General features: G+C 47.4%; 1 protein-coding gene across 4 annotated transcripts in view; it reads left to right on the forward strand.

The window, feature by feature from the left end:
* The window catches only part of RAD54L2 (RAD54-like 2 (S. cerevisiae)), a 57604-nt gene that overhangs the window by 21978 nt on the left and 20872 nt on the right, over positions 1-14754 (forward strand). For 3 of the 4 annotated variants that reach the window (XM_009281103.2, XM_009281085.1, XM_009281094.1), the window contains exons 3-4: positions 12751-12949; positions 14394-14533. In XM_009281103.2, coding sequence (XP_009279378.1) covers positions 12751-12949; positions 14394-14533 — 339 coding nt within the window. Of the gene's footprint in view, positions 1-1251; positions 1412-12750; positions 12950-14393; positions 14534-14754 lie in introns of those variants that run through there. The other variant, XM_019472582.1, reaches the window with a different exon arrangement.

Consider the following 14754-nt stretch of genomic DNA (forward strand, 5'->3'; position numbering starts at 1 on the left):
GGGAATCATGCTGCAGTCTCTGTAGCACTGAGGAGGGCCAGCCGGGCAGGATGGTTAGCCTTTAGGGGTTCAACCACAGCTTTAAAGTACTTATTCTCTCCTGTACCTGTCCTTCTGGTGCAGATGGATGATGGGGAGGAAGGCTCACTTAGAATAAGCTTGCACTCCACAATTTCTGAAAGGTTGTTTCCTAAAAACTGGGAAATCTCATTCATAGTCCATTTTCTGCACTGAGAGCCTTCTGCAGAGCAGCGGTGCTGTACGAGCTGCTGATTTAAGGAAGTGAACGGAATGCTCTTTCGCCTATTATTGTGCAAACAGGTTACCAGCTCCCAAGGAATTGCTCAGGTTTCAGTCTCGGTTGTCCAGGTTTCTTGGAAGTTAGCAGGCATCATGCAAATAGTTCATAAAATCACTGATACCAGGATTGTTTTCAAAGCCAAAAAGGCTGTACCTCTTTTTGCAACTCATTCCCCCCCTCTTTTCCTTTTGTGCTGTGAAACTTGGAAGCGCAATTACGGTCCCACATGTCCCCTGCTCTGAACGTCCTGTTGTCTGTTGGGATTCCCCTTGCGCGGGGCCCCGCCGGAGCCTGGATGGTTATGTAAGGATTTTTATTTTATTCTCAGTCTTGGTCTCTGCCACTAGTTGAACTGGATCACGGGCTGAGTGAATGGGATCTGATCCGAACAGGCGTGCAGCTCTGCCGCTCGAGATGAGAGAGAGGAGAGAGACCTCCCCCGTACACACCCACTCAGCCTCCCTGCTCTTCTCTCTTTTAAAACTCTTTTCCCAGGCGTAACTGAGGTTGCTCCCGCTGATCGGGAACACGTACCGAAGCCAAACCAGCCGGGCAGCCCAGCTCCAGGCATCGGTCCCCAGCGGAGCAGCAGCTACCTCGGGCAGGGCTGTGTTGTTGGACTCTCCAAGCAGGGGAGGAGATAGTGACAATTTTTATTTAGGCTGAACACGAGGCATATTTAACTAGTTATATAACAGTGACCCTGGTCCGTCTCGGCTGGGTGCAGGGAAGATATATGCGTACTGATTACCGTCACACCGGCTGGGTGGATTCAAGCACTAGGAGCTATTTACCAAAGTTATTTTCAGAAACCTTAAAGTGCAGGTTTCTCTGCCTGTACCCTGGACTGTTTTATCAGGAGGCATTTCCCGCTTGCGAACTGAACAGCCAGTGAGAGTGGATTTAGTGCTCGCTGGGCTGCGGGCAGAGATAACGAGTTGTCGGGAGTGACTGGAAACTTTTGTCCTGAAGACCCTGAGACAAGAATAGCAGAAGGGCTGAGAGCGAGCGGCCACATTGAACAAGTGTTGGGGCAGAGTTGCGGGCAGAGGTCTTGCCTCAGCGCACTGAGCAGCATGTTACTCTTGGATGAGTCTCAGCAGTTTCCAGGTAGGACACAGGTTGGTTTTTTTGTGGTTTTGTTTTTGGTCCCCTCCGCCCCCATCTTCTTTTCCCTCTTGCTTTCCTGTTACAGACCCTTCATTCTCCCACCCCTGTGCTGGAGCACCCTACTCAGTGGCTAGCAAAGTGCATCAAGAACAGAAACTCTTCTGTGGGGCTCAGGTTTTAATTTGCTACCTACTGGGCAGGGACGGAAATGGTTGAATTTTCAGAGTCTTGCAGTGCTTGTTGGCTTGATGGAGGGGATATGGGAAGGAAGCTCGCTCTTTCTTTGTGCTTTGAATTCTGAAGACTTTGGTGATGTGACATTCTGGGTCTGGCTGTTACTGTTTCTGCTGCTGTCATATTGTAATGCTGCAAAAATAGTTTTTTAGCAAGAGAGGCGGCAGTTGTTAATATCAGTATGATTTTATATCCAGTGTCGTCTCCCCCACCCCCTTCAACTTTTTGTGTATACTTTCCCCCAACATCCTACTTGATAAGAGTTTTGAGAGCTTCTTTTATCAGTGAAATATTGGGTGATTCGCTGACCGGGCAGCAGTCTGGGCACCAGGCAGAGCTGTTGGTGCTTGCTCCAGATCCCCTAAATAGTGCCTAATAGACTAAGAGCTACTTGGCTCTTCCCCGCCCCTGTCAAATGAAAGATGCTGGTGAAACCCTAATACCAGTTTACAGTTTTGGGATGGTTACCACTTAGTTTGGTTGCTGGTGGGAGGACGTTGTGTGTTGGAGAAAAAACTTTATTCAGATTTGAAGAACTTTTCTAATTTAACTTGTTACTTTGAGGTCAGGTACTTGGGGAAGCCAAGCTTCTTCCACCTTGTTCATGTGGCAAATACCTCCAGAGTTCATGTGATGAAGGTAGTAGGCTGGTCAAAAACGGTCCCCAGGAGTTCCAGCTCTGGGTTCCTGGTTTATTAGGGGAGTCCAGTGCAGTGTGGTCTTCGTGAGGAGTTTTTAAAGAAATAAGCCATGTGGTGTTTGTTGTCCATTAGCGGAAGTCGTGGATTCTAGCAAAAAGCCCATCTTTTCTTGCTTTCTTAGTTCTCTGGTTGTGGTGGCAGGACAAAGAAGCTAATTCTGGGAGAGTGTGAACTGAGAAGAGAAAGGAATTACAATACAAAATGAGTTTGGATAAATGAGGAATCTGGGTGATACAAGTGGCTTATGTAACTCAGTCTAGATAATAGGTATAAAAAGAGAAGACGGGAGGGGAAGATGCTTTTGGAAATGAGGCTGTAGGTCATGGAGGGAGAATGCAAGGTTAGAGGCCTTCCAAAAATTTTGGATGGAAAGGTATTTTGGGGTCATTTGTACAAACGTAAGAGAGCAAGAGTGCAAATGAACTCCTCCTTGTACAGCATTGCTTGTCAAGTTATAAAGTCTGGGGCAAGGTTTATCACAGTCTGCTCTACCAGTGCGAAAATTGTGTCTGTTTGAGGAAGCATTTGTAAGTGATCTAACATGGTTGTGCTCTGGCTGGTGGATCCAGGAGGGTCTCCGTCCCACTTTCTCCATAGCCGTGTTGTCCCCAGAGAGGATGATAAAACTGCACAAGGTCACAGAGTGAGTCTGGGTCTGGGTCAGAACTGAGACATGATGTTCTTCCCTGCCTTTGTGCTTCAGCTGCTGGTCAGTATTTCTTTTCCTCTCTGGTTTACATGGCTTTTTCTCACTCCAGGTGCCTGAACACTTCTTTGGGGTGTTACAAGTAGCAAGCGCTTGTATATGCAGTGCTGTGCTATCTGTTTAGTATTTTATAAATGTTTCTGGAAAGTTAGAGGGCATTTTAATTATTTTTATGGTAGCGCCCACCAGCTAGTAAATCAAGGTTTGTTGCAGTACACTACCTATCCCCCATTTGAAAACAGGCTGTTGCCCTGCAAGAAAAATGTCTCTTATTTAAGAAGAGCCCTGTCTCCTCCCCATATACACATATGCTTCTTTTTTGACCGTAGAGGTAGTTGTAATTTTAGCAACCCTTATGAAGGAACCGGTGCTTGTCTTTTTTCCAGGCTGTAATAAGCTTAGCTTTTGGAGTGTTACGTATTTTGGATGGGGGTGTCCTTGTGACATTGTGGCTTCAATTCTTGTGTGAGTCTGCCTGCCATGAACAGCTTTGCAGCCCTTTGTCAAACTCCTTTAGCAGCACACAAAGCAGCACCAATATTTTGAAAAGGAAAACTAGAAACAGATTGTTCTTTGAGTGATGGTGTTTCATCCCGGTCTTATTAGCTTTCTCCAGTGCTCTCGGTCGCTTTTCTGGCTGCACTTGATGGGAGAAGTGCCAGTGGAATGCGGTGGCACACAGGCTCAAACTCAACAATTTGCATTTTTCTCCCAAGTGATGCCTCCCTCATTAAACACAGTCCTTAAAAATTCCTCTGAAATTACTTTAGAGACTGAAGCAGAGAAAGGGAATGCAGCTGAAGTTCTGTGCTTTGTTACAGTTCTAAAAAAATCCACAACTATGTTTTGTTTTTCCAAGTAAGAAATTATATTTAAGGAAAGGAAAGAGAACCTGTTGGTCGGAGCATAAGACAGGGAGCCAACAACTTGGGAGTTACTCAGCACTGATGCCTACCTAATTTCTTTGCCTTAGTTTCCTCCTCTGCAAGGTGGGCATGAGGGTGTTTCACAGGTTATTGCGAGGACTGTGTCATGCTTGTGAACTCCTTTGACTGAACTAGAGTGCAAATGCCAGGTATTATTAATTTTGAAATCTCTCCTTTCTTGTACCGTTGCCATCATGAGCAACAGCAAAGGAGCACTCAGATGCTAAAGGATGCTTTACGCTGGGATAATTTCCCATGCCGCTCTTTTGAATTAGGAGTGAGTATCAGACATCTTCTCCCCCCTCCCTTTTAACAGGTCCCGAAAGAACCTATGATGAGGGCTTGAGGCAGAGATTAAAGTTCAGCTTGTGCTTGTTGTTTGTTTGCCATTTTGGTGGCCTTGGAAGCGTGTGGCAGCAATAATCCCTTCTTTATTATTTCTCATTGCTCTGAGGGTATCCTGGTATAAAGCTAATACCACAACTCCCAGCTACCTAGTGTAAACTAATGCTTATGTAATCATTGCATAATGCAGAATGCTTTCTCCCCTACTCGTCCTCTTTTCTTAGTCCCTGAAATTTATCCCTAGAAGAGTCATGGTAGCAGCCAGCTGGATTCACTGTGCTGGGAACGTGTCAAGCCCCCATATGCATCTATTTTCTGAAGCTGGGAGGGGAAGTTTATCTTTGTTACCTAAATCAATATTTATGCACCTTAATAGAATAGAACAGGATTTTTTTTTTTAAGTTTTGAACTATTGTGAAAATAAGTAAGGTCTGATGGTTAAAATCTGGTTACTTGTGGTTAAGATCCCTATGGTAATTTTTGTAGTCTGGCTGGCAAAACGGTATTTTGGGTTACTAGTTAACCAGGATAACCAGTACAGGGAGGTTTCAGTTCCCTCCTGCGCACAGCTTGTTGAAAACTTCCCAGCACTCGAGCCTGAAACACTTCCTGACTCCGGTGCAGTAGTTTTATGTAACTCGGACAGCTCTCGCACACCCCCGGCTGAAGGACAAATGTAACCCATCCCTGCTTCACTCACTACCTTCACGGGTGCGTTTCCTGGCTTTGTTTCCCCATCTTGGCTAATGCCCGCAGTGTCTGTGCGAGAGAGGAGGGGCTCGTGAGGAGGAGGCAGTTTACATTTTAGGTTTGAGGACTTTTATTGGGAAGAGTAATTTTGATTATATATCTAGAAGAGGGATGCCAGGTAGCAGCGTTCTGCATTTCTCCAGTTCTTGCCAGCTGAAAGCACTATGAAAATGTTTGATTTGGAATTTCACAACCCTCCTTAGAGCGTATCGGAGCTGGAAACGGACACGAGGTTGCCTGGTGCTCTGGAGTAACCATCAACCTCTCCTCTGTGGTGCCTGCGAGAGGGAGGACAACCTGAGGGGCACCTCACCTGGGCTGCATTTCGGGGGCTTGCGCGAGGTCCCAGAGGGGCTGGGCGCAGCTGCCCCGGCGCAGGGCTGGCCAGAGCAGCTACCTGCCGCGCTCCGGCGGCGCGGGGTGCCGGCGGCTGCAGGCCTGTGCCATACAACGGTTATGTAAGTGCTCTTTGGTGTTTATGTAAGCCAGGTCTCAGCATCCGCAGCGTTGAGGCCCGGCCAGAACAAGAGCTCTTGGGTATTTGGGGCCTGGTTCTGCTTGCATAATCCCAGGGTTAGAAGATATATTGTCTGTCACCAAAGTTGGCTGTTTGATGTTCCAGTTTGCCTCTCGGCACTTCTTGGCTGCTTCCTTTCCCTTGGGTTTTTGGGTGGTATCTTCCTTGCTCCTGCCCTTCACTTCTGAAGTGGTATCTTGGGTGGTATCTTCCCTTTTGCTCCTGAAGGATTCCTTCAGGCCAGGAAAGGGGTTTTATTCTGCAGCATAACCTCATCAGTAACTGATACGCTGAAAGACCTCTGAAGGAAAAAAAGAAGGGCAGCGCTGCCTTATAATTTATCTTTTAAAGTTTTCCATCGATTGGGGCTTACTTCCTGCCCAAGAAGGAGTCTGGAGATGGGTTTGGCTTTTGTGTGTTCCTGGTCTGGCTTCTTCCCCGTGCTCTGGCCCGCAGAGCCTGTGCTGGTGGTGTTTTCTTCAGAGTTCATTTCACGTCTCTCCCCTCCGTCCTCTGGTCCTGGGCTGGGGATGGAGGCAGCCTGCCTTATCTCACCAGCAATCTGCAGATTTCACATAGGTGTGTTGAACCTGCAGCGACTGATCGCTTTACAGATACCTAGAGAAATGAAAAATGTGTTACTCAGCCTTCAAGCAGCGCTATTTGTTATACCAATATGACAGTCTCTGTGTCTGGTTACAGTGACAAGTATGAACGACAGACCTGAGGTGGTTAACTCGATAATTCAGCAACAGGAATGAAGATGTTAGAGCTGATGTACGTGCTGTTTGACAGGCGAGGGAAGCTTCCCCTGGGAGCAGGCAAGCTTTTGGGGCTGGGCAGGCTCAGAGAGAAAGATGCCTTTGTGTCTCGCAGTACTGTGGCTGTGACTCAGCAGGACACCAACCATCGCAGCCGGCAGCAGAGCCGGGGCGAGAGCAGTGGTGGAAATCGGTCATTCCTCTGATCAGTGGGCTGCATTTCATTGGAGTCGAGCGGGGCCAGCATGCAGAGAGGGGCTGGGAGCTGCAGGTCCCGCTGCCCAAGGCACATGGCATGGCTGCCCTCTTGGCTGGGGCACAGCACTCCTGGCCTGGGAGCTCCCCACAGCCGTGGCCCTGGCGAGGACAGGACATCCATGAGGGGCACCCAGACAAGCACAGGAGTATCCCGTGCACGCAAGAAACCACTGGTGTAGACAAAAGGCTGGTCCCGGCTCGGCGCTGTCTCTCGTGTTGTCAGCAAGTGGGCAGCTACTCGCGGCTGGAGAGGACCGAGAGGCACCCGGCGTGCTGGGCCCCGGCGGGACCGAGAGGCACCTGGCGTGCTGGGCCCCGGCGTGCTGGCGGGGAGCGCGGGGTGCTGCGGCGCGGCCGGCGGCCGGCGTGTGGCTGGGAGGGGCGTCCTGCCGCCGAAGACTGAGCCCGATTATTTTCTGAGGAGAACAAAGTCTTGTTGCTAATTAGCTGCCCTGATAGCAGCTGCAGGGGGTAGCCACAGCCTTGAGTCCCCCTTCATCCCCACTGCGGGGTGGCTTTCCCGGTGCTTCGGGAGGAAGGAACTGGGCGTTGATGTGTGTCAAGCCGCGGGAGGGGGCTTTGTGGCTTCTCCTGGATGTTGCAGCAGGTAGGGTCTGGAGGAAGGGAGTCTGAGCTTCCCCCTTGCTTTTGCCTATACCGTCCTTGAGGGGTTTCACAAGGAATTTACTGCCTCCAGTCTTGGGGTGCTCAAGTGTTTTCTTGATGCTGCCTCTATGAGAGGGTGCTCTGTGCAGGCACCTCTCCTCCCTTCTTGCATGGCATCCATGCAACAGCTGCACCAGTTGCATACAGAGAAAGAATATTCTGAAAATATTTAATTTATATTCCACAGCTGAATACAGGATGAGCCAGAGCACTCTGGCTGTTGCCAGCCTCTCTGATGATTGCTGTGCTGCAGTTAGAGAACTGCTGTTTTTCAGGTGCCAAGTACCATTGAACTCTGGCATCACTTACACACCTCTCCAGTGCCCATTGCACTGGGAAAACATCACATAACCCCAGAGTACGTCTTCCAGCCTGTCAGTGCCTTTGCAGTCGGGCTTGCTCCGCAGAGTCACTTCTCTAGCCTTTGGCACAGTTGTAGTTCAGTGTGTCAGTGACTGCGAGTGTTGCAGCTGGAGCTGTGCAATTAGTCTTTCTTCTGCTGTCCCTCAGTGCTCCTCCCATTCTTGCTTTGACAGCTCAGTACCGGCTGTAGTAGTACTAGCTAGTACTAGCTAGTCTCTGACAAGCTATTGCCCACAAACTGCATGGAAGTTCCCAGAATGCCTGCAGTAATATTTAACTGCTCCTTGCTCTTTGTGCAAGACAAAAGAGAGCTCCCAAAGCAAGAATTGACTCCTCGCTGCTCTGCATGCAGCTACCTTCCTCACCGTGCATGCACGTCCCTGTACTTAGGGTAGGAAATAATGCCCAAAGACTTAGCAAAATAGTGCTATTCGGCATCCTGAGTTTCAGTAGTGAAATGATTTTAGAAATAAACAAGTGTCTGGTTTTCAATGGTATGCCTTCCCTGGAGTCATTGGAGTTACCCTGGCAGAGAAGTTGGCCTCCCAGGAGGAGGGTGAACCTCTAGCTAACCGCGTTAGCTAGCTAGTAACTGAGGAGGCAAGGAAGTAACCATCTTACACAGTGTTTTGTCTAGTGAGGGGCCTCTTGCACCTTCTTGTGCAACAGCCTCAGGTAGGGGACCCTCGGTTCTTATCCTGAATGGCAATTTCTATACTCCTAGGAGTGTTGGACTGTTCTACTTGCTTACTTGTGTGTGCACAGATACTTGGACTTACTGAGGTTTGCCTTGGAGCGTGGAGATTGGATGCAGCTATAACACTGTTTCTCACACACCTCGGTGACAGGAGAAGATTGTGTTAGTTACAGAAATCTCACACCCCAAAAAATGTACCTGCTGCTTCATGACACTTCAGAGCAACCTGAGCCCCCTTGCAGAGCAGGCTGTATGTGTCTAGAGCAATTCACTGCTGAATCGAAGATGCCAGAGAATATTCTCCAGGCTGCATCCCATGCTGTTTTATGGGAAGTTTGAGAATATTCTGCAAGAAGGAGGTGATGAGCTGTATTTTACAAGCTTGGGTGCAATAGGAAGTGCCCCACTGTGGGACAGATCTTTGGCTATGTTATGCATCATGAGTCAAACCTGTGTGTGGTGTTTAGGGGCAGCTCTGGCAGTCATACCACAGGGAGCATCTGAAGCAGAGTTATACAGAGCAGTCACGACTCTTCCTTACAGAGACTTCTAAACTGTAACACGCAAGTGTCGGTCGAGAAGCCAAACACCTCCCCCTGCTTGTATATACAGCTGGCGTTGGTGGTTGCTGCTGCTTAGTGAGCAAAGAAAACTGGCAACCCCTGGTCTGCAGCACAAACCAGAGCCATGCTGTAATCAGGTCTATTGGGTTTTGATACTGCAGGCATGTTTTAAACCTCTGAAGTGCATGAGAAAGGGTAGTTGTGCCTCTCTTGGCATTCAGGGTACCTTGCAGGACAGAGTGCCTGGGTATGTGCAGATGTCCATAACAGAGGACCAGTGGGAACTGCCTGGGGACCTGTCAGCTGGAGAGCTGTAACCCGCCTCAAGGAGCAGCTGCTTGACAAGCTTGCAGTCTGCATTGGTGCTATCACCACTACTCTCAGGAAACCTTCTTTGTAGATCTGGTGCCTATTCTGGTGAGCACAGTCCAAAACATGCAACAGAGCTGATGTGAACCCAGCAGTTGGTGTTCCAGCTGATTTTCAGTGCCCACAGTGTGTAAGCATGGGATAGGTTTACATCCTCGTCGGTGACCACGACTGACCCATGGCTGTCTTCTGCTGAGTGGACTTGGGCCTGCTCTTCCTCCAGCTGTGCTTGGGCATATGTGGCTGATCTCCCCGCACAAGGCTGTGCTGGGATGTTACCCATGGGCTGGTGGCAATGCTTTTCTCATTGAGGCTATGTGGATAACTGCCCAGGTCTTCCTAGAGTGTGCTAACAGTTTAAGCATGATCAAGCAATTGTCAACATGCAAACATGGCTGGCGAATTTTTGTGTTGTGCAAAAAGCTACTTGTATAGCCATGTCAGAGTAGTGTGTTGAGCTCCTGTTAAAAAACATAATTGCACTTCTGTTGTAGATGCAGGCTTGGCAGAATTGGGGCAGGAATTATTCCATTGATTACCTGATGGGACCTGTTCAGCAAGGCTGTTCCCATACTCCCTCCAACCCAAAGACCAAAGCTGTTCTTGTACAAAATAGATTTTGTGTGTGTAGTTATTGTTTCTTAATGCGTTTCTGTCCCAGTGTGGGTCCTGGTTACACAGCTTGGAGCTCACCATGCTGGAGTGCAGCCACATGGCTGCAGTGGGGAGTCTGGCTTTTCATATGTGGTAAGATTTAGGCTGCATACACAATCAGGAGTTTAATACAAAACAGCAACAAAACAATTCCTGCTAGTAACTGCCAGCTCATGTCACAGGTGCATGGTTAGATGGAAGTGACTTGTGATTTTATCATTGTGATAGTTAAGGTTTGTGAAAAGCAGCTTTATTCATTGTAGTGGCAAGGATGGGACCAGCCTCGGGAAGCCGGCTGTTCCCTGAATCCCACTGCGGCTGAACCAGTGTGATGTTTGGTAATGTTGCCAGTGTGGAAGAGATCTCAGTCTCTAGATGCATGTGTGTCAGGAATGTGGGCTGAGGCACAGATTGTGTTCCTCACCTCAGAACTTGTATTGGCAGGACAAACACCAGCCTGAGCAGACATGGCTGTGGTGGATGAGGGCCTGTACTCAGTGCAGGGCCAAATTTATCATCAGATTTTAGGCTTCAGACTCCTGCTCAGATGAGAATTATCTTTTAAAAAAACCTGTCTGATCCAGCTGTGTGTATGTTTCACCAGAGCTTGTATTACACATGATTAAGAGGAAAGAAAAGTAAAATGCAGAGATGGAATGAGTATACATAGGGATTGCACAACAAATATGAAAACATACGGAGGAGACACATCATGGCCTCACCTTTGGGCTGCTGAGCCTTTGGATTTTGTTAGCATCACCCTCGTCCTGAAGGCATCCTTTCCCGGCACGGTGCGGGTGGCAGAGTCGCTGCCGAAGGTGACGTGGGTAATTGCTGGGGTGTGGGGAGAGAAGCGCTTCCTCTTCCAAACAAGCATGACTTTGTGCTCTCTGATGCCTTGTCAAGGTCCCCTGGGCCCAGGGTGAGATGGCAGCAGTGTAACCATGGCAGTGTTTGTCTCCGGGATAGTCACTGGTTTAATGACTCATCCTGGAGAATGTGGTCACGTGTGCAGCCTCCCTGCTTCCCTTTGCCCTATTTCATCCAGTTTTTTGATCTAGTTATATAACCAGGAGTCGAGAGGGGTGGGGGGAAGGAAACAGTGCTGGAGAATTGCAGGTAATGTGACCAAAATGTGTCTGTAGCTCAAATAGCAGAGCTGTTGTCTGGGAAGCCTGGGAAACTGGGTTTATTCCCAGCACAGTTCTCTGCCTGCAAGTGAATGTGATGCATGATGTCTGAGCTTGTAAGTTTAAGGAGGCATGGTGGGAGGACAGGGCTCCGAGACCTTGGCTGTGGTAGGAGAACTGCTGTGACTGTAGCAGCGAACTCCTTTGCCTTTATCTTCACGTTCAGCATAACTCTTTCCTGCGTTCATCATAAGCTCTGTTTCATCACATAAGTTGTAGATACCTGTTTTTCTAGTACGTGTAAGATTTGCTGGGACTGATGTTCACAGAAAAGTTTGAGCTGCTCTGCTGGCACTGGCCCATGGTGGGGTGAGCCCTGAATGAGTCCTAAATAGATTCTGACATAGGCTTCGAGCAAATGCCGGGGCAGGTCTGGTGGGATGTCTGGAGAGGAAGCTTACAAAGTTGGTGCTTCTGACCAAGGTGTGAATCTAGTTCTTGTCATCTCGATTTTAAGAGGTGATATTGGTGATAAGGTTAATTTAATAGGCATATTAACATGGCAGCTGTAGAGGTGCCTGTACATGCAACATGCTGTACTGAAGTATCCTTCATTTAAGCTCCCAGCTTTTTGAGAAGGGATGCTCTTTGTCTCCAGATCCCATGGAGTCACAATGTGATGCTTGTTGGTTCTGTATTACTTCATCTGCCACATTCTTCTGCGCTGATGTCTTCTTTCCTTCAAAGTTCTGTCTAAGTGTCATTTCAGTTCAGTCATTAGCTCAGATACACAGTATAAGCAAGAAAGCTGATTATGAGATGAGGTTCAGGGTATCTCTTTGCCTGACACAAGGGAACAAGATGCTTCAAAGAAGCTATTACAAGGCTTGTCAGAAACAGTTTACTTCAAGGGAAGCTTTTGAACAGAAACATTTCCTTTCTGTGCTCTGCAAGCATTAGCTTGGTCACTGGCAGCCTGTTGAAGAGCAAAATGTCACATAGAACAAGGTGTCATTTCACATAGCATTTTAAGACTGAAATCAGCCGTTAATGCAAGTCTGAAAATAGGAGAATGTAGAGAAAAAGGAGTGCATGTGGTTTATAATGTGGAAGGAGTATTGCCACTTACTTTTTGTTTTTAAAAAAGCTTGCCAGAAGTTACCATTTAAATCATGAGAGTGGAGCCTGGTGATAAAACCACTGAGCTGCCTGCTAAGCCATGACCCAGTGTTTGAACCAGATAACCTCTTGCATGGTATGTTCTGTTAACTTGGAAGATGGTTACACAGGTGTCATATAAATGGAAATTTCTGTCCCACTGGAATGTTGTGAAACAAAGAAAAAGAGATTCGAGTTCCTTGTTTTAATTGGAGCTCATTGGGTCCCTGTAGGAAAACAGGCCCTTGGGGGCAGCAAGTGCTCTATGTGGACTGAAATAATTTTGCCTTGTTTTTTTTGTCAGGACACTTTTGGGCTGTGTTGAGTGGTGTTAGTCTTGGCTTTCACTGGGAACAGACCCTTCACCGTAAAACTTTTTAACACTCTTTGAGTGGCACTGTTGGAAAGGACCCCAGTTTTGACCCTCAGAGAAACATGCTTGCAAATGAGTGAGAATAGGGATTGTTGGCTGATGAATGCTCATGTAAAAGCCAGCTGCCAGCCTGGCACAGTTGTTCTCATTACCTCCTTGTCTTTTCAGACCAACCCCAGGAAGCCGTGTTCAGCGGTGACCATGTTGAACACGCAGAGGATGGAGAATGGCAGCGCTCTACTTCAACTACCTCATCTCAGAGTGAGCGGGCAGAGCGACTCTTGCAGAACCAGCACAAGAGCCTGGCCTCTGAGGACACCAAAAAGAAGAGGGCTCAGAAACCGTCTCACATGCGGAGGAACATAAGGTAAGCAGCACCAGGACAGAAAGAGCTAGAGTCCTATATAGCCCCTTGGGTAAAAATGGGATCTCTGGACTTTGCTTCTGAGCTACATTTTGCCACTGCTGGCAAACCAGATGGCTTTTCTTTTCCAAAACTTTAGGATTTCACCAGTGGGAGTAATATGATCTCAGACTGGAGTGCTGCATGTGGGTGCAGACTTGTTTGGTATTTCAGAAGAGCGAATATTTGGTTATGGAATATATTGCAAAAATTGTGTACTTGCTGCTGGCTTTTACGACATGTAGTTGAAAAACAGGACCACCATTAAGTAAATATCCAGTTTCAGATATCTGCTGATGAGGATCCTATTGCAAACAGCCTAAAATATAGTCCTTCCCTCTACTATCCTGGGTACTTGTTGGCAGGAATGCTGATGCTGTGGCTGGTGCCTGAAATGTTGGAAACCAATTTCACCTGAATTTTATAAAGCAGCAATTGTTTGATTGTGTAAGTCATCACATGTATTCTGGGACAGGTTGTGAGGTGGTAATTCACTATGAAATTTTGTTCAAGGGGACCTAAAATGCTCAGAAGAGTCATAATGGAGCAGGAACTCCTGTAGCAGCAAGTGGCTCTTTTGCCATGTGTGTGACGTGCTGGTGGTCTTTGGTTTATATTTAAGCTCGTGCAGATTGATTTTCTTAAAGCCGAAGGAATGAGCGTTAAGTAGGCCTTGGAAACTGAGACTTCATTAGGATGGAGGTGATGTCCCAGCAGTGTGGGGTTGGGTGGGTTTAAAGGCTAGTTTGAGGGAGCTGGGTTTTACCACTGCTTGTACTGCACCTCTCCTCTGGCAAAAGAGCCTTCATTTCCAGGGCTGCACATGCGAAACTGAAGTGGGGGAAAAGCAACTTTTGGAAGTAATGAAAATTATCTGTAAAAGTAAGGTGCTTTGAGAACAACCTTTGAAACAATTGTTAAACCCATTAGAGGTCCTAGTTCCTGAAAATACTATGTCAGAGGAGAATCAGGGTGATGACTTTTTGTGGGGGAATTGATGCCTTTTCTTCCCATATATCTTCTTTGCATGACTTTGTGTATTTTCTGTTTATAAACTGCATAGCAATAAATAACATCCTTTCAGATAGAAGAACTAGTCTATGATAACCTAGCTTAAGTATATACTTACCCACTCACATTTTTCCTCCTTTCATTATTTTGCTTCTGTCAAATTTTTGTCTTTTCCTTGAGTAATAGTAGTGTTAACCTGTAGTTGGGAAGCACAGTCTTGAAATAGCTGTAGAATTTGTCTATAGCTTTTGGCGATGATGTTCCTAGTCTGTGTAGCTGACAGACTACCTGGAGCTTGTCAATCATCTTTTGAGCCAGCTGTACAGCCGTTCAGGTTTATGGAAGGAATTGTTTGAATGTAACCAAATCATGTTTCTCTGTTTGCTCCTGTGTTCAGAAAGCTGTTGCGTGAGGACCAACTGGAAGCTGTGACAAAAGCAGCCCAGCAGGAAGAGTTGGAGAGAAGGAAACGGCTAGAGCAGCAGCGGAAGGATTATCCAGCCACTATCCCAACCGTACCCCTAGAGTTTCTTCCTGGTAAGCAGTGGGAGATGCCACCCGAAGCAAGATTTTTAAGGGTAGAAGCTGAATGAAGAAGAAGGTAGTGCCATGCTTGTCCATGATAGGACAACGGGTAATGGTTTTAAACTAAAAGAGGGTAGATTTAGACTAGATGTAAGGAAGAAATTTTTTACGCTGAGGGTGGTGAAACACTGGCACAGGTTGCCCAGAGAGGTGGTGGATGTCCCATCCCTGGA

This window comes from Aptenodytes forsteri, unplaced genomic scaffold (genome assembly GCF_000699145.1).
Source record: "Aptenodytes forsteri isolate BGI_AS27 unplaced genomic scaffold, ASM69914v1 Scaffold156, whole genome shotgun sequence".
Taxonomy (NCBI): domain Eukaryota; kingdom Metazoa; phylum Chordata; class Aves; order Sphenisciformes; family Spheniscidae; genus Aptenodytes; species Aptenodytes forsteri.